The 19,289-nt window shown below is 52.5% G+C and overlaps 1 protein-coding gene across 1 annotated transcript in view; it reads left to right on the plus strand.

Annotated features, from left to right (window-relative positions):
- The first annotated feature begins 4,457 nt into the window (after positions 1–4,457).
- TBX4 (T-box transcription factor 4) overlaps positions 4,458–19,289 on the plus strand; it is a 32,952-nt gene continuing 18,120 nt past the window's right edge. The window contains exons 1-4 of the mRNA XM_032129993.1: positions 4,458–4,724; positions 5,563–5,657; positions 17,345–17,464; positions 19,073–19,220. Of these exons, the coding sequence (XP_031985884.1) occupies positions 4,509–4,724; positions 5,563–5,657; positions 17,345–17,464; positions 19,073–19,220 (579 nt within the window). The 5' untranslated portion in view covers positions 4,458–4,508. The remainder of the gene's footprint in view (positions 4,725–5,562; positions 5,658–17,344; positions 17,465–19,072; positions 19,221–19,289) is intronic.

Consider the following 19,289-nt stretch of genomic DNA (forward strand, 5'->3'; position numbering starts at 1 on the left):
AAGCAGGTTTTCTTTGGGGGAAGAGGAGCCGCTGAAAGGTTGCGGCGGCTGGAAGAGTGCTGGAGCATCCCGCGGAACGGATCCCACTCGGGTTTCCCCGGCCCGCGGACTAAGTGTAACTTTGGAGAAAAAGCGACAGTAAACTTTTATTAATCGCCGGTGTTTAGGGCCAAGGCATGAGCGAGCTCGGTGACAGTGATGAGTGGTTTGGAGCGGTGGTCCCTGAAAGCGGGGCTTATCCTCCCACTGCTCCCTTGGCTCGGCGTTGATGAGCCGTGAATAGGAGCCACCCTGCCGTCGGGGATCCGGCCGTTTATCTGCCGGGTGATGACAGTCGGGCTGGTTTCGCCTCGCCGTCAATTGCCGGAGCCTTCGGGAAGCGCACGGAGCTGCCGCAGTCGGGGACTCCGTCCGACGAGGACGTTTCGCCCCTCGGTGGCGGCCCCGTCCCCCGGCCGGGGGATGAGGGAATCTGTGCCCTCCCGGAGGAACCGACCCCGGAGCCCGCTACGGGCAGGTGCTGTCCGGGCTCAGGGCACGGTGAACCGAGCGCGGCTGGACTCAACCGGGGCCGCACGGCGGGGAATGGGCCCGACCCCACCGCTCCAGCATCCCCGTACGCACCGACGGGGAAGTCTGAGACTGGAAGGAGGCCTGAAAGTTTTTGGATTTGCTTTAATTAAATCCTCCCCACCTGGGATTGCCCCCTCCGCCTTTTTTTTTTTTTTTTTTTTTTTTTTTTTTTTTTTTTTTTTTGTTCAAGGGGGAAAAGACTGCATTTAAGGTCGGGAAGATCAGGCCAGTATTTCCCCTGTCCTTGCCGCGGTTGCGGGAGGAAGGGCTGAAGGGAGATTCACCCAGACAAAGCCGAGCCCCCGGTACCGGCTCACAGTCACACCAAAATTCACCTTGCCGTGGAGCCCGGCCCTCGGCAGCCGCCCCGGTCCCGCAGCCCGCGGGGAGAGCCCGGCCCACAGGTGGGAACCGGCGGCGGGACGGAGCGGTCCAAGCGAGGGGCGGGCGCGGTGCTCGGCTGCGCGCACCCTCCGCGGCGGCGGGGTCGGGGCTCGGGCCCGTAGCTCAGAGGCAGCTGCGACCGCGGAACCAGCGGGGAACCGAGCGGGGCAGGTCAGCGGCGGGAGCAGCGCTCCCGGGAGCTCCCGGCTGCGCCGGGCCTCTCGCTGCCTCTCGCCGGGACGGCTCCTCACCCTTAGGCCCTTCTCAGCCCCTGCTCGGTCTGTGCGGGGGCGGGACGCTCGCGGCTCCCGTCTCGCCCCGGCCCCGTCGGTGCCCGCCGCGGCCCGGTCTCACCTGCCCCGTCCCGCTGGCTCCTGCGGAAACCGCTCGCCGCTCCCAAGCTCGCATCCCCCGGCCCGCCGGGGTCCTCTTTTTTTTTTTTTTTTTTTTTTTTTTTCCTTCCCTTTCCTTCTTTCTTTTCTTTTCTCTTTTTTTTTTTTTTTTTTTTTTTGTAGGAGTGGGGAAAAGGTTCATTACGAGGTTGACCCCACTTTACTTTTTATTCTGCTCCTGTTCCCAATTTCGGCACCACGTGACGGTGGGAGTGAGTTTGGGTTTAAATTCACTTTCAAGAAAACCCCGATAAGACCCCTGCCCCGCGCAGCCCCGCCGGCCCATGGCGGGGTCCCTGTGAGCCCGGCGCTGCGGGAGCGAGCGGCGCCTCGGCGCCCGCCCGGGACCCCCGGCTCGGGTAAGGGCTCCTGCCCGCGGGCGCGGAGAGGGGCGGAGGGGATGCGCACGGGCTCGGGGGGCGCTGTGCAGAGCAGAGCCTGGCGGTGCTGTCGCGATATAGTCGCGGGGCACAGCAGTGGAGCTGTCGCGACAGGCGTATGTACAGGGGGTAGCGCGGGGGCCTGGGCGCGGTTCGGATGTGAGGGTCAGTTTAGCACAGGGGGGACAGCGCTGCGGGGGTATGAGTGTGTGTGGCTTGGTAATCGCGACAGCCGAGCTGAAGTGGCCCTTTCAGTCGCGACAGCACGCGGGGACTCTCCCGAGTGGGTTCTTCTCCTGATTTGGGGGTTTAGTGTGGTGGTGGGAGCTCCGAGCAGGCGGTGCCCGTGCCGTAGGGTGAGGGAGCTCCATCTGGGTGGTGTGAGAGGCCGCGCGCGCCTCTCCCCTTGCCGCCCTCACTTCGGGGAGGCCCTGACAGCCTGGCCTCGCCGTCGCTCCGTTGTGGCCGCCCAGCTCCTGCCTGCCTTGTGGCAAGGCTCGGGGCTGCCTGTCGCCACATGGGGAGGAGGGGGAGTCCTGTCCTCGTCCCCGGGGTCGCAGGGAGACCCGCAACCGAAGGCAGGCCGTAGACCGGCGGACACGGATGGTTCGGCTGCAGTGCAGGGTCAGGGAACCCGAAGGAGTTTTAGGCCCCTCCTGAGGCGGGACCCCTGCCCAGGCCTGATCCCGGCTCTTTCTCATCACCTCTCCCGGGCTACTCCGGCTCCCGCCGCAGGGTCCCGCCGAGCCAGGTGCCCTTCCAAGCGCGGCCTATGCCCCCCGCTGCAGCCCCCGCCGGGCCCGGCTCCCCGGCTGGCAGTGGAGAGCGCCAGGACCGTCGGGGCTGTGTGGGGGCGGTGGTGCCGAGGATGTCCCCTCTCCCCGGGCTCCCCCCGGAGCAGCGAGCGGCTCCGCTCGCCGCCAGGCCCGGCGCAGCGCCGAAGCAGGCCGGGGAAGGCCGTGGCCGGCTCCGGTGCGCGGGGGCCGGGCGGCCGCTGCCCCCGCCGGTGCCCCCCGGTGCGGACCGTCGGGCGGGCACGGGGCCGGGCCGGGCCGGGCCGGGCGGAGCGGGACAGAGTCGGTGTAAGGGGATGTGATTGACAGCGGCAACGTCAGCAACAGGAGGGGAAGGGAAAAGGGAGGGGGGGAGACAAAGAGGGAGGGAGTCGAAAGGCCCCAAACTGGATCTTTATGGAACATTTTCCGCCGAGATCAAGGGAAAGTGAATCCGCGCAGCGGGGGATGCCCCGCACGCCGCTGCCATCGGGGGCCGCGGAGCCGCTCCCGGCCTGAGCGCCCCGCGGATGCCCTTCATGCCGCAGCCGCCCCCAGGCCAAGCCCGGAGCCCCCCTCTGCGCCTCCTGCCCCTCGGCCGGCCGTGTGAGTTCCCGGGGTGCGGGGGGAAGGACGGGAAGGAGCGGGGGTCCAAGGGTGCGGGGCTCCCTGCAGCCCGCCGAGCCCGGCCTGTGCCGGGACACTGCCGCCAGCCTGCCCCGCTGCTCCCTGCTGCTCCCCGCCAGCCAACCTGCTCCGTGCCGGGAGCACCGGGGTCCCAGTCCGGGGCTGGAGCTTTGCCCTCGGGCTTCGCCGAGGATACCTCCCACCTGTGCCCTCCCGGTCACCCAGCTCCGCGGTGCGGTTGGACGCTGGGAAACCTCGGCGCTTCGGCCGGGCTGGGGCCACCCAGTCCCGACACCCCGAGCCGGGCAGAGGGACCTGCGGAGCTCTCGGGGCACCGGGCCCTGTACCGTGCTCCCCGCTCAGCGCTCCCTGACCCGGGGACTGCGGCTGGTCACTGGGGTATGTGTGTCCACTCGCACACAGCCGGGCTGGTTGTCTGGCTCCTCGGTGGGAGCTCTCACTGGAATTCTGGTGGGACTGGAGCTGGGAGTCTCAGTCCTGCTCACACCAGAGCTCTGCTGGAGCTGGAAATTGGGGTCCTAGCCCCGCTCTCCCTGGAGCTCTGCTGGAGCTGGAGTTTGGGGTCCCAGCCCTGCTCTCCCCCTGCATTTAACATCGGGACCACCACTGTCCTGAACAGCGGCTCGGCCTTGGCGGCTCGGGGCAGGGACTGGGGCTGTGGGCCGGGGACAGGAGCGCTCCCTCAGGCACCGCAGGTCCATGGCCAGCGCTGGTTTTGGCCCCTGGGATCGGCACCCCACAGCCTCCTCGGAGCTGCTCCCCCTCCATGCTGCTGCTGCCCGTCCGTCTGTCTGTCCATCCATCCGTCAAGCGGGGCGGGCAGCCGCGTCCCTCCGCGCTGTAAAAGTCGGCGTTGATGCGCGGCAGCCCCGGCGGAGCTGTCAGGCCTTATCTTTATTGGCTTTTCCCAGTCTCCGTCCAAGTTTAAGAGGGGCCCTTTTATCTCGGAGCCCAGCACTCCCCCTGTTTACACCGTCCGTCTCCGCCGCAGCGCTTCATCGTGGAGCCCCCGCAGCTCCGACGGGACGGGGCACAGAGACCGACCGGGCCGGGCTGCCCTCCCCAACGGGTACCGGAGGGGAGAGGAGGAGGGCAGAGGAGAGAGAGTTGGGGCTGGGGGGCTGCGGCCACACCAGAGATGAGCTGCCCTGGCCTCAAGCGGGAGCGCAGCCACGCGTGGGCGGCTCCCCCGCGGGGGCCAGCGGGCCCGGCCTGGCTCTGCCGGGCAAGCGGCTTCCCCCGGGGCCGGCGGTGTCACATCCCAGTGTTGCCGAGTGCCGCCGCCCGAGGAAAGACCACGGGCCGGATCGGGAGGGCCTGACCTCGCAGGTGGCTGTGTCCAGTGCTGGGCGAGGGGCATGGGTTGGACATGGCCCCTGGTGCCGCGAGCTAACGTTGCACCTCTCTCCCCCAAGGAAATGCTCCAGGAGAAAAGCCTGTCTGAAACCGAGGAAGGGTTTCCAACAGCCCCCGCGCCCGGCCATGCGGACACCTCCGCCGGCTCCCCCGTCCTCGGCGTAGCCGGGGGGAGCACCACGCCGCTCAGCAGCCCGCAGCTCCCCGACCCTGAGCAGGTACGGACCATCCGGCCCCGCGTGCTGCCCTGCCCGCCAGCTGCGCCCTCACCCCCGCCACCAGCCCGGCCTGTAACCGCGCATCTACCCTGGCGACGACACGGGGAGGGATTGCGAGGAAAGCGCATTTTTCTTCACTTTTTTTTGCTTTTATATTTTGTTGTTATTATTTTGTTTTATTTTCCCTGTCCACAGCAGGCCACCGCGTGCCTGCTGTCGGTGCGCAGGGCGGTAAAGAGCGAGCACCGAGAGCCGCAGCCGGGTCCGACGGGTGGCAGAGCCGCCGCCGCTCCTCCCGGGGATGCGGCTCGGCAGGGTATTCACTGGGGTTTTTTCCAATCTCTAAATGAAACGCGACTTCTGTGACTTCGCCCCGCGCACAGCCATGCCTCTGCGATGTTCCCAGCATCCCGTGGAACGCACAAAGTGCGGCCCTGGACACAGAGCCATTGTCCCTGTGGGTGTCCTCACGGCTGCTCCTGGCCCTGGTTTTTGGGAGCCTTAGGGCGAGTCTACCCCAACAGACTTTTTTTCCCCTAGGGAAAAAAAAAGAAAAAAAAGAAAAAAAAAATTCCATTTAGCCGCAGTGTCCTGCCTGGTTGTGAAAGTCTGCAATTAAAACCGGCCTCCGTTTGTTTCTCTTACTTTTGGCAAAGGGCAGTGGAATTTTTGAGACTCCATCCTCCTCCCGCACAGGCTGGTGGCTTTGCCTGGAGCCTCGGCTGCAGCGTGGGCCCTGGGTGTCCCCAGCCTCAGCCCTTCCACGGCCCTTCCCAGCCCTTCTCCCAGGTTTTCTCCATCGTTTCTTGCTGTTCTCATTATCTTTATTTTTTTACAGACAATAGAAAATATCAAAGTCTATCTCCATGAGAAGGAGCTATGGAAGAAATTTCATGAAGCTGGCACAGAAATGATAATAACCAAAGCAGGCAGGTTAGTAAAAATTCCCTGCAAACATGTATTGCTTCTGATCTCTATGAAATGTCCTGACTGGGTTTTGAATTGCCAAGACTGGGTTTTGCAGAGCTGTGATTGCAGATTTTAGTAAGATCATTTTCTCAGTGTAAACTGTACATATGTTTGAGTGTGGCAATTGGACTGTAGATGCAAGAAAATGTGGAGTCGTTTGGAATAGTTAGTCCCGATTCTCTCTCGTAATTTTTTTTAAATTATTTTTTAATTAGGATATTAGCATAATTGTGGCTTTATTTTTTTTTCCCCACAAAGCAAACCCCTTTCCCTTTTCTGTGTCGTGTATCAAGACCTGTGCTGGGATATTTTACACCAGAGTTTTAGCAGTACGAAGGTTCTTTTAATCTCAAAACTGAAAGAGAAATGGGTGCCACTTCTGGGTAAAAAAAAAATCTGTTTTCCCTTGGAAACAATCTATTATTTTTACCAAATTAGAGCCCCCTCAGTGTGCACACCCAGGGAGGGAGACCAGAGTCTCACAGAGGCTTCAGTTCCCCAAAGGACTCAGCCCTGCATCTGCTCAGGGCTCCTTTCCTGCCCGGGCTGCTCTGGTGGGAGATAGCAGAATTAATGTCAGAAAATTAAGCATCAGAATTACACCTCAGACCATCACTGGCTCGGGAATCAGATAATTCCCAAGAAAATTAGGCGGGTGTCACCGTGGGCACCAAAGTATCTGTCCTTGGCTTCTGCGGCAGCGGGCTCGCCTCGCTGCTGCTGGGAAAGAAAAACTGAGGTGTTAAAATTTAATTCCAGCACAGCTGAGAAGTTCTGCCATGCCCTGCGATTGCTTGTTTCACACCGTGCTAGCGAGCTGTGCAGGCAGACTCAAACAGGGGGGAGAAAACAGAGAAAAAACCCCACAAATAATTTCTATGCATTCTTTATTTCTCTGTTGTCTCTGATCCTTCGTGCAGGGCAGCCAGGGGTGCTCATAGAGTGTGTGTGTGTGACTTTCCTCCCCTGTTTGTTGCTCACACTGTGAGACCCAGAACCCAGCCCTCGGCACTGGATTTTTGGGTTTGGTGAGCGTTCTCCCTCTGCTTTCCTCTGTCCCGGCAGTGCTGCTCTATGCAGCAGCTGGTCGGTGTAGGGAAGTTGTACTCTAATAAGCAAGATATTCCCGTTAGTCCCCCTGGAGAGGGTGTGTACGTCCCGGGAATCTTCCATTTATTTGCTGTGTGGCTGTTTATGAAGTGATTGTGCAGGTAACTCTGTCCTTATCACACCCTATTTTGGTGTATAAAATCTCAGGGCTTGTTCTGCAGCGTCTGCTGATGGGAAGAGCCGGATTCATTTGGATAGGTCTGCTCCCTGAGTCAGCTCAGATGAGGGGATCAAGACCTCAGATATTTCACCCTTAATTTATAGTATCTGAGTGTGTCTGTGAGGGGAACGTGTAATATCTTTACCAAATTCTAGACCTTAAGCATCCCAAACGTGCATGTTATCTCTTCGTAAGTCTTAACGTGGGTTGTTTAAACAACTCCATATGTATAGGGCTCAGTCCCACATTCCTTGTCCGGTGGAGCTGGCAGCGGGCAGCGCACCTTTCAGGAGGATGGGATGGGGAGTAGACCACAAGATGTACAAAACTTCGTGGTTTTTAAGTTACCCGAGCCAAATTCTCCAATTGCGAAAATCAGTGCAGCGCCATCGAGCTAAGAGAAATTTAAATTTCTTTTTAGAAACAGTTTTGAATTTAAAAAAAAAGAAGAAGGAAGAAATGGCTGAAATGCTGATGAATAATACGAAACAAAAGGACCTTTTTTTTTCACTGGGTTGGGCTGCAAATGGTGTCAAAATACAGGGCGAGGGCTTTCTTTTATCGGTGTTTTTAGCAGGTTTTTAGCAGCGAGGCACAGCCCCGGAGCCTCCGCAGCGGGACCGCAGCCCCCGCGCCGCCGGTGCCAGGACCGGGCTCGGTCTCCCAGCCCGGGCTGGGCTCTGAGGCAGCATCGACAGCAAAAATACACAAAATAATTAGCATGAGAATGGCCGAAACAGCGAACAGCTTAAATCCCGTGGCGGCTCGAGTCTCGGTCCATAGCGATGCCGCGCGTGGCCGTGCTGAGGGCAGGGCAGCCCACGAGCTGGAATCTGCTGGTAATCCCCATGCAAAGGACAAAATGAAAATTATTACTTCATGCAGATTTTATTTTACCCAAGCTATTTAAACAGAGAGTCGCAATAATAAACCTCCTCTTGACCCAATTAAAAAAACCCATGGCTAATGGAGATTTGTGTGCACTTGCATTTAGCATTGGGAGGGTGTGGAAAGAGGGAAAGCGGCTAATTGCAGGCACTAATTAGGACTCTAATCCCCTTCCCAGCAGGCACAGAGATGCCCCTGAATGCCGTTAGTTGAAATCATTTAAACGTAGGTCTGTCTGACCTCAAGGGGCACAAACGAAAAGAAATGGAAGCCTGATTTTTAAATTTCAAACAACAAAAAAAAAGAGTGACTTTAATGACAAGTTCACTCAATGGAGAGGAAATGTAAAGCTCAGCGGAAGCATTAATTCCATGGCAATGGTGTAAAATAGCTTTTTTGTATAAACAAGGCAAATATTGATAACTTAGTTGGGGGGAAAGGGGGAGTCATTTGTTTCATTCTTTGTAGAGCTCCACAGAACGAGCCAACTATAAATTATCGAGAATTTAGGGCTGAGAATTACTTTACGGGATTATTACTGCCTCTTAGGACTGATCTGTAGGAGATACTAGGAGAACACAGCAAGCTCAGCATTGAAATAGAAATCATGTTGTTGCCAAGAAAGTTTGATTTATAAAGTGGAAACATCTTTAAAATGCACTCGCTATCTTTTTAATGTCCGACTGCTTCATTGTGGGAGGGGAAAAAAAAAGAGATTATTTTATATTAAAAGGATCATCAAAAGATAAAAAGTTTATGTTAGCAAAGTTTCCTGAACTTTGGAGAAAAGCGCTCAGATCCCTTAGAGCACCCGTGGCAGCGCCCGCAGGATGGGTGCCGGCTCCATCCCTCAGAGCCTTCCTCTCCTTCCTCCTCTTCGAGGTTTGCTCTAATTACGGATTTCTCCTCCAGAGGATTATCCGGTGATGGTTTTAAAAGGCTGAATGGATGCGGTGCAGAGATTGCCGCGTCCCCGGCGCTGCCTGGAGCGCTGGGTACCCGCGGGCTGCCCGAACCGGAGGGGAACGGGAGGAAAAGCGGCAGCCACGGGTGATCCCTTCAGGCACTGCCCCGCTGGCGAGGGGCGTTTTGCAGGGCAGGTTTTTCGGGAGGCAGAGGGAATCCCGTTGTTCGGGGGGCTGGGAGCAGCCCCTCTCCGTGGAACCCCGGCGGGGCGGCCGCTCCTGGTCCACGCTCCAGCATCCCGGTTCCATCCCTGCTCTCACCCAGCTGGGGCACTTTCCAGGGATGGGGGAATGAGTCCACCACCCACAGCGAGCTGTGCATGCCTGGTTTTGGAAATAATTGTTCACAAACCCTCCCGTGTATATATATGCACATACACATATGTGTGTGTTAAAACAAACAAAAAACCTTCCAAAACCAAACCAACCAAAAAAATCCCTCCCCCTAGAAAAAATATTTAACCAAAAAATACCCTAAAAACCACCACCACTGAAAAGTTCCAGTCGATGAGGTCCTGTTCAATCAAATTAATCAAATCAATCTAGATGCTAATAAAGGGCACAGGGTGTATTAGAGGATGCAGATGCAGCTGCACATCTGGAGTCCTCCCCTCTGGCCGCCCTGCTGTGGGGGCATCGCTCTGTCCTAGCAGGGTGCACACCTTTCCTGTGGGATTTTAGGAATTCCATAGTTGTGAAATTGTACAAGGGGTGGGGAAAGCAGAAAGCAAATGAGGGACTTCATTATAAATCTGGCTTTCCGATTTCGTTCTCTTGCTTTTATGTGCTATTATTTAACTGAACAATTGTGAATTTTTTTGTAGCTCATGGCAAACCATTCTTTGTGAAATCTCATCTTTCAGACTTTATTTCTGCTGGAAGTTAATCTTTGCTTCCACAGTGTTCCTGGCTCAGGATTTCTTCTTTCTGTTAGATTATTTATTTAGCTGTTCCCTAGGTTTTTTGCCATGGTGCCAGTCTTTGCAGCATTGCAATTTCTATCCAGGTATTGCCAAGGACAAACAGTTTGATAAAGCTTTTGTCTAAGCAGTAAAAAATGCCAGTTCACAGGATGCCTGGTCACTTTTTTGTGAGCAGTTCCTGAAGAGAAAATAACATGTCATTTCTCTGTGGTAGCAGAACCATCCCTGAGATGTAACAGGAGGCTCGAGATACTGAATTTGAGTTTTGGCTGGAGTGCAGGATGTGCACAGGTACAAAGACAGCTTTGGTCTCTATGGTAGCAGGTTTTAAGAAGCGTATGTAGGAAAATGCTGCAGAGGAAAAAAATAGAATCAATAAAGCAGCTTGCATGTGTGGAAAAGATGCAAATCCTCTTTAGATGTTCAAGTTTCATTTTAAAAGTGGCTTATTTCAGTTGAAAAAAAATCTGTTCCTAATCAACTTTAGTAAACCAAAATAAAACTAGTTTTTAGGACATCAAGGTCTGAAGAAGTATAAATGCTTTGGCTAAGCTGGTGCAGCTTTCCTGTGTGAATAATCCTTTAAAAGTTAAATTTTCCATGGCTCTGTGGGGCATATGGATGCCCAGTTCTCATTACAATTAAAGGGAAATATTTGTCCAGAATCTTTTGAGGCAGTTACAAGAATTTCTGCTGAAGGTTTTTGATCCAAAAGCAAACCTTAATATCCAAGATCAACGAAGGAATGTGAGCCGTCAATTTAAAACATAGAAATAAAATAGATATTTGAGGAATGTTTGATCTGCTTGCTCCTAAATTTGGGGTCCTGGAATTATCCTGTTCGGGCAAACTCCTGCTTTTAGAGAAAAAGCAGGAGCAAACTCCCATGGCTCTTGGCTGTGCTGCTAAAGTTGTCGACAGCTTTGGCAAGGGAGACAGGGCTTGTGCACGCCGAGCAGGGCAGGGATGGGAATTTAGTTCCTAATACACTTCTCTCTTCAAGCAGCAATCCCTGCTTTTTAAAGACATGGGATGTTCATGGTTAAGGGTGTTCCCAAAGCTTTCCCTGCTTGTCCTTACACTGGAGCTGTGGCAGGGTGAGGGGAGGCTTTGGTCAAGGCCAGACCAGCTGGGGAAGGTCCCAACCGCTGCTGGGGCTCTGCTGCTGCCTCAAAGGCTCCTGGACACTGGGGCTATGGATCCACCAGTGCCGAGGCTGCCTCGGCTCCTCCGAAGCCCACATGGAGCAGGAGGGGCTGCACTGCCGAGGGAGCTGGGGTGGAGAGGGAGCAAACCTGCCCTGAACTGCTGTTGGTGGCCACGCTCCTGCCCAGGTTCTCTCTGAGGCACCTTTGTGCTGTGCTGCTGGTGCTGCTGGCACCACCTCTCCCATCCTCAGGCACGTTGGGACCTTCAGCTGCGGCAAAATGAAAGCCCAGAGAAGCAGCCCGTGGCCAGGAGCCTGCCTGTGCCTCGAGTCACCATGGGGCAAAGAGAGGAAATGTTTCTAGACCATGAAAGCAGCCATCCAGCTAACCAAGTTCTCAAGTATGTGAGAAACAATGTTTTATTTAAAAATTAGATGTGCTAGCCAGAAGGAAAAAATACAACCTCGCCATTCCAAAATATAAAAATCCCTTAACTGTCTGACCTTCTCATCACTAGGTCATGGTCCTGCCACCAGATAAATCTCTCCTATCTGCCCATAGACTGAGAGTTCAATGTTGCTTGTGTTAGTGACAGTGAATTTGGGGCTGAAAAATGAACTACTGATGAGAACTCCTGTTGAACCTGTATTGTTTGTTATTCTGAGGCAAGGATCTGGCATGGGCTAATCCAGCACTTCAAAGTTAACTGCCCTTACTTTGTATACAGAGCGTCATAACGGAGTGGCGTGGGTGATAAGAGAAATAAGGGACTGAGGGTTAGGATATACTGGGAAAATGGGACCCTGTTGAAAAACTCTTTGATCTCTCTAAAGTATTTTCTGAAAGCAAGAATCTATCAAAAAGGAAATGCCATTTAAAAGGCTAAAAGAAACAGCTGACATCCCCAAATTTGTTTCAATCTGCCCTGGAGAATATTATTTTTAAAGATGCGTTAAGTCAGTGGAAGAAATACTCGTCAAAAGAAGGGCAATTAGAAAAAAATGAAGAAAGGTCATCAGGACGGAGACATAGTTCTTGAAGCCTCCGGACACCATTCTTTTCCCTTCTAACAATGAAGACAAGTAGAAGCATCCTCAAGCAGCCATGGCCAATTCTCAAGAAGAATTTGGGGCCACATTAGTTGTTTTCAGGGATGCAGGTGTGTTATCTGCCTCGGTGTTCTGAAACCATCTCTGGTGGCATCTCAGCATGCCCAGCAGGTTCTGAGGAGGTGGTTGCTCAGCCATGACATGGCTTGTTAGCCAAGATGTTGAGTGAACAGTACTTTTCTGATCCTTCTGCAGCTTGATCTGCCACAGGCAGCACCTTCCCAGGCAGCACCACACAGGAGCTTCCAAAAATCAGTCACTGATTTACTTGACCACCCCAAAAGCAAGGACTGTAAAATCTTTGTCTGTCTTTGGAAATCTTTGTCTTACTGTCTTAAAAAATAGAACTTCAGCTAGTAAGTGCTTGGGGATGTTTTTAGCCCCTTGAAAGGACAGAAAGAAGCACGCTGTAGTATCTGAAGGACCATCCACATTCAGGGATGTGCAATGAGCACCAGTCCCCATAAACCCATGGGCCTCAGAGAGCACTGACAGCCTTGTCCATGGTGAGGACATGGCTTGAGTTGCTCAGGTGTTTTGTTTCCATGCAGTTTCCTCTATGGAAATACTGTTTGAATTCCCTCCTTACCCTGTGCTGGTCAGAGACATCCCTTCCCAGCTAATGCATCCACAGGGACATCAGGAATGGTGTTGGCATCTAAGTGAAGGCCAGATTAAATCCTGGTGAGCAGGAGGCCAGTGAGGGTTTGTCGCTGATGTGCAGTGTGGCACAGCACAGCCACGGCTCAGATGAGTATTTGAGCTCCTCAGTCAGCTCTGATCCTCTCCACTTTTCTGGTTTGCTCTCCGCTGCCCAAAAAATAAGATTTTATTGCACGTGGGAGCTTTGCAGCCACCCATCTCTCCAGGATCAACCAGACCTGCTCATATGGGGATTAAAATACACGTGAGATGCCCACAAAGAGGCCAAGCTTGAAAGGCTGGGAACTGCTGCCCCAAAGGAAAGCAAAGCTTTCCTCTTATCGCTCACTTCCAAATCCAACCAGCCAATTACACATCAATTAAACTTTGTTTGAACATAATAGAAGCTTTGGCTCCATGTCAGCAGCTGCTCCACGGTTAAGGGGATTGGATAGTAATAGTATAAATAAATAAACAAGAGATGCTTATTCTAACAGTTCATTTTAAAACAATTTGTGAATATCATGTAGAGATAAAATGTGCCTAGCATAAACTTAGCTAAGCAGTGACTGCTTCATTATCAGAACAAATAATTCACTAGCACATCATCTTTGAAGCTTGGGAGGCCTGTGGAATTGTGCTGCTTGTTTATTTTCCTGGCTTTTACTGTTTTTGCTACATTTCATCTGCAGGGAAGGGTTTAGCTGGGGCTGTGGCAGTGTGGTGCCAAGCTCTGGTGATGCCAACCCTGCTCTCACTGCCCACGGTCCCCAAAGCCAGGCTCAGCCCCTCTGCTCTCCCCAGAGCATCACTGGGTGCCAGACTGTGAGATTTTAATGCCATGTGGGGTGTCCTGCTCACACAGGAGGCACCGTAGCCTTTCCCCACGATCGCTTTCTTTGAGGGTGCCTTTCTCTTGTGAGCATAAAAACTGATGTAAGGTTTGACCTGTGAAGGGCAGTGAGAGCTGCAGTGCAGGGAGTAGGACAGGAACGTGCCTGTCCAAGCCACTAAACCCAGCAGAGACCTTTGAGGGGCACACAAGGCCCTCAGGACGGGTCTGGATGGTCCCTTCTGCTCTGGCTGGAGCTGGAGGGAGGGAGGGAGAAATGGGTTTGAATGTGCCTATAATTGGGGTCCTACCAATTTGGTGTTTTGCAGAAGAGGCTGCTGGGTCTGGTGCTTGGCTGCTTGTGCTGCATCCCTTGTGTGTCACACGGGTGTTCCGAGGGCTCGTGGCCGGTCCCTGGGTGGGCAGGGGAGCTGTGGGGCTGGTGGTGGCTGCTGGGCCCTGCTCCCTGAGTGGCCCTGCTGTCTCTGTCTAAGGTGTGCTGCTGGGTTGGACACACACCTGGTGTGGCTTTCAAAAAAAGCAGTATAAATTGGTAGGAAATTGGTCCAGTGCTGGATGTCCCCACCCCAGGGATGGTGTTGTCATTGGCATTGGTTGTTCAGGGCATTTGCTCCAGCCCATGGACCCTGTGTCCAAACAGGTTTTGGGTCGGAACAAAAGATGATGAAGCCAGGAATTGCTGCAGTTAATATCCTCAGTATTGGTGGTTCAAACTTCACCAGAGAGTTGGGTTTTGCTGTGCTGCACTCGTGCTCAACACTGAACCTCGCTGAGCTGCCCCATTTGCCCAGGCAGGGCTGCAGCTCCCCTTGGCACAGGAGGTGCCCTGAGGAGCAGATGCCACCTGCTTGCAGATGCTCCTCAGGAAGCCCCAAATTCCCATTTTTTGTCCCCAGTTTCTGTGCAGCAAAGCTCTCCCCCAGTTTGGAGCCATGCAGGAAGGAGGGTGGATAAAACGGATCTGCCTGGGTCTTGCTTCAGACCTCCCACCAAAGCCAGGCTGAGCTTTCCCAGAGCTTGGCAAGACATTGGCAAGTTTTATTGCAGCACTGGGTGATTCTTGTGCCTCTGCTGGTCCCCGAGCAATGGATGATGAAGCAACCTATTGTCCAGGAGCTGGCTGGAGCGGAGCATCCTCCGCGGAGCCGCCCATCCGCCCTGGAGCTCCTGCCGGCACAGAGCTGCCAGAGGGGCTGCTCATGCAAAGCTACTGCTGAGCTGCAGCTTCTCGTGGCTGTGAGTAGCTCCATTGACCTGTAGTAAATTTGGGGAAGCAGGCAGGTTTTTGGCCCCTTCCCAGGGCTGACAGGGAGCTCTATAGAACCACTGTAGGTACAGCCTCGCTCCCGGGCAGGGCTGGTGCAGCCCGGTGCCTCCATCGTGGTTTTCTGCTCCCTTCTTTCAAATGGGACATTTAATAAGGGCCAGGACATGATATTAGGTGCTGTCTCTTGCTTTTTTTTTTCTTTTTAATTCAGTCTCTATGACTGCATTTCCTTGGCCCCAGCTCTCGGGTTTGTCATGCCTTCCCACCAGAAATGCACAACCCATGTTTGTATCATATTGCAAAGAGATATTTACTAAACGAGCCTCTGCCAAGGGGTTGAGAAATATGTTTTCATTAAGAAAATTAAACTGACAAGTCCCTGGACAGCACATTAGTCGCATATTTTTTATTTAAGGCCAAAATGCAGCAGCTAATAATAATGATGAAATGTCCACGCACAGCCAAATTACTAAAATCTACCCTGTGTTTTCCTGGAAAAGAATGTGGAGAGTTGGCAAACTTGGTTGTAGCTGGGTCTGTGGACTGCTGAGTACAATGCTACCACTGCGAGATAGTGAGTGGTTTGCAAGTTAAGCAACGCCTTCAATCAGATGTGAGTCCCCATTTGTTATCCTTAAAGAATTTCAGCTGTATATATTATAGTAGTACTTTGGCTCTTTGTATTTATTTTAGAGGGCTATACTAAAGAACATTATAAACTCAGGCATGTCCATGCTATATGAACTCCATATGCTGAAGCTTAATTTTAAATGCCATTAAAAAAGCACTTAACATTTACAATATATCAGTTCAGCTACTTTAGCAGCTTGGATGTTCTACGGTAAATGAAATGATTGAGGAAAAAAGAAATTCAGAAGCTCAATGTTATAAAAATCCCCAGTGCAGGTATGACAAACTGTCAAATTGTGTCCATCTCATTTCTGGTTTTTAATAATTTTCTCCCCTTTTTTTTCTTTTTTTGTTTCATTTTTAAATGCCATTTTAAGACCTAATTAAGAAAAAAAAAAATCTTGGCATTCAGATTGGATTCCTTATACAATTTTTTTCAATGTGTGAATTGGGCTGTGTATTCACAAATTGAAATGTCCTACTGTATTTACCCAGGTGCTTACCTGTAGGAGGACAAGGTTAAGAGGAGTGCAGAGTTTATGAATGAAAATCAAAGAGGGACATTGGTAAACCACCCCTTTTTAGTCCAGGCTAATTACATGGTAAACATCTGGAATTTATGCAGGGCGGTTAAAAGAGTCAATTGAAACGAATTTGAACAGGGCCCATTTTGTTGCCTTCTCCCCAAGCAGCGACAAAATGCTGCTGCAGACCTGGACCAGCTCAGGAAAAGAGGGATAAAGTGGGGGACAAAGTGGCCTCGATGTCTGATGGAGAAATGGCATCAGGATTTGGGCCCATCTTAATTCACGTAAATAGAAGGAGTCCAGGATGAGGCAGTTCTCATCCTCCATCCCCTTGTGCCGACGGGAAGGAGAACTTTGTGTCCTGGCCGGTGGCTGCAAAGCTGTGGTGAGCCAGTTTGCTCTATTGACTTGGGTGTTTTTACTGGATGAGGAGGAGGTGGGGAAGATGGAGCCAAGAAAATAGTTACTCGGAGGATGTGAAGTGCCTAATCCTGCAAATCCTGGCTGCTGACACAGTCTCAAGGGATTGGGAAGCCCATGGCAGTGTCAGTATCCCTTTGGGCCATCTCCTTTGGATTGCAAGACCAGACTGTGATGGAATCTGCTGTTTTCCCAGCCACAGCTTTATAAAAAGATATTATTTAGTATCACAAAGACTCTTTAGGTCTGTAAGACATGTAAATGTTCTGTAGTGATGCCCTGGTTTGTGTGGCTCTCTGGTTTGGTGTTGGTTGCTGAAGCCAGTGGGATGGGCACATTTGGTGGGAAGTTCTGCCATGCTCGTGGCTCCAGCAAGGTTTAATGGGCGTGCTGTGCATTTGGGAAATCTGGGAGGGCAAGAGGAGCCTGTCTGCACCACCACAGGGTTTAACCCTTTGTCTCCCACAGGCTTTGTTGATCCTCAGTTCTCAGTTTGTTGGAGGGAACACGGGAGTAGTGGGGGACCTGGTTGATATTGGGATCGTGTGAATGACAAAGCATGTCTCATTTTCCTCTGAAATGTAGTCAGGTCTCCTGACTTTCCAAACACTTCCACAGCAGCAAGAAATCTGCAATTTTGATGCTGCCATAAGCCAGGTAGAGCTTCCTGTAGAAGTGAGGGCTCCTTGTCCAAGCCTCCCACAAACAGGGGTGTGTTGATCCCCCCATATCTCTCTCTGCACTTTCCTTTTTCTGGCACTGCCCCATAGCCCTCCTTCACTATACCCTCATCAAAATTTGTGCCCCCTTTTGCACTCTCTCGAAAGAGAGAGTTTAATTCAGGGGACATAAAAGCAGCAATATTTTGTAGCTCATTTGTCCTCACGTGAATTCACTTGATGGTGGATCTGTTTTCTGGGCTGCTGCTCCACGCTTCCATCGTTCCAGTGCTTCGTGATGAGTACCAGTGCTTCCAGTGCTAACGTGATACCCCTCTGCTTTTCCTAAGGAGGATGTTTCCCAGTTACAAGGTCAAAGTGACTGGAATGAACCCCAAGACCAAGTACATTTTGTTGATCGACATCGTCCCGGCCGACGACCACCGGTACAAATTCTGTGACAATAAATGGTAAGACAACACTTCTGTTTGCCTTCTTTTCCATAGGAAAATTGCAATTGGATCAACCGTCTGTCATGCAAACTTAGAAACCGGCATAAACACCTTCCCATGGGAAGGATGCCAACATCCTGGAGCTCTTTTTGGTGGAGCAATGATGGACACAAGAGCCAGGGCTGGAAGTTTAAAGGAGACAAATAGAAAATGAAATATTATTAACAGGCTGGGTGATTAACTGCTGGAAAAAAGTGCTGCTGGGGATGGTGAGTTGTCCATCCCCAAAGTGCTCTAGGCTGGGGAGTTTTCTTGGAGAAGATGCTTTAGGACAAGCACAGGTTATCCTACACGTGCAGTGTAGGAGGGTAAAACCACAGCCTGCCTTGTACCAGAGGCTGGACAGGATGATCATTTTGGCCCTCAAAATTAGGTCTCTATGTGACTCAAGAAAAGTTTTAAATTCCTTTCTTCTATAGTAATATTTTGCTTTTAGGAGAGCAGCTATAAAGTGAAATGTGGGGTGGTTTACTCAGAGCCCTGATTGTCTTCTGTTATTTTTCCCTTCCTTTCCCAGTGAAGTTACTTACCCAAGAGGCAGCTGGGATTTTTGCTTTCTGACAAAGGAAACGTGTTGTTTTCTCTTTTGATTTCCCCCCACAAAATGCCGGGCAGCCTCCCTCACTGCCACTATTCGCTGTGGTTTCCCCAAACCCTTCCACCGGCTGCTGCCTGGTGAAAAACAGTGGAAAATTTCACAGGGAACGAGGCCGGTGACATCCCAGAAAGCAGTAATAATTTACTTGCACTTAAACTGGCTGCTCCAGTTTAAAAACAAAATCCCTTTTCCGTGTGCTTTTGTCCTGGAATGCCGCTGGGGAAGAGGAGTGGAATGAGGGTCTCTGTGCCACAGTGGCCACTTCATGTGTTTCAGACATTGAACCCGAGATGATGGATAGTTGTTAACTCTATTTAATTTAGTTTTTGCCAGCCCTAGAGCTGTTTCTCCATTTCCTTTTATTGCTGTGGAAAGTTTCTGTTGTTTTTGGTAATATTACTTTTATTGGGGTTTTATAAGAGGAGAACAATGTGGAGTAATGAGGGCGTTGCCACTAAATGATGTCTCATGGCTGGGCCTTGTGTCCATGAGAGCTGGTGGTGGTGTGGGGCAAGGGGAGCTGCAAAAGGGTACTGGGAGCAGCCCCAGAGTGGGAAGCAGCCCCTTCCCACTGGGAAAGGCTGTGAAGGGTGCAGCCACACCAGTTCCACTCTTGCCCACAGGTACTTTCTCCTGGGGAGCTGTTCAGGGCCATCTCCCTTTGCAGAAAGTTCTTTGAAGGCTTCCAAAAACCCAGACAAGATCTCCTCCTTGACCAGTGCCAATGTGGAGACACTGCCCCAAGGAAATTCAACGTGGGAGCAGGGATGGGGTTACTCTGCCAGCCTGTGATGCTGAAACAAGGATCCCAAAAACCCCATGGGCAGCAGGAGCCTCCCCCAGTCCCCGTGTCCCAGTGCATCCCCCTAGGGCTGGCGAGAGGGTCGCTGGGATGCATCCAAGGACAAAAAGCTCTCCTGTGCCTGGGCTGTGCCAAGGTGATGCCATCTGTCTCTCTGTGTTTGCAGGATGGTGGCCGGGAAGGCCGAGCCGGCCATGCCAGGCCGGCTGTACGTGCACCCCGACTCCCCGGCCACGGGAGCCCACTGGATGCGGCAGCTGGTGTCCTTCCAGAAGCTAAAACTCACCAACAACCACCTGGATCCCTTTGGACATGTAAGAGAGACACTCTGCAAGGGGTTTGGGCCTGCAATGCTGTATTTGTGTCTGGGCTGCTGGGCGGGA

Source organism: Corvus moneduloides, chromosome 20 (genome assembly GCF_009650955.1).
Source record: "Corvus moneduloides isolate bCorMon1 chromosome 20, bCorMon1.pri, whole genome shotgun sequence".
In the NCBI taxonomy this organism is placed as follows: domain Eukaryota; kingdom Metazoa; phylum Chordata; class Aves; order Passeriformes; family Corvidae; genus Corvus; species Corvus moneduloides.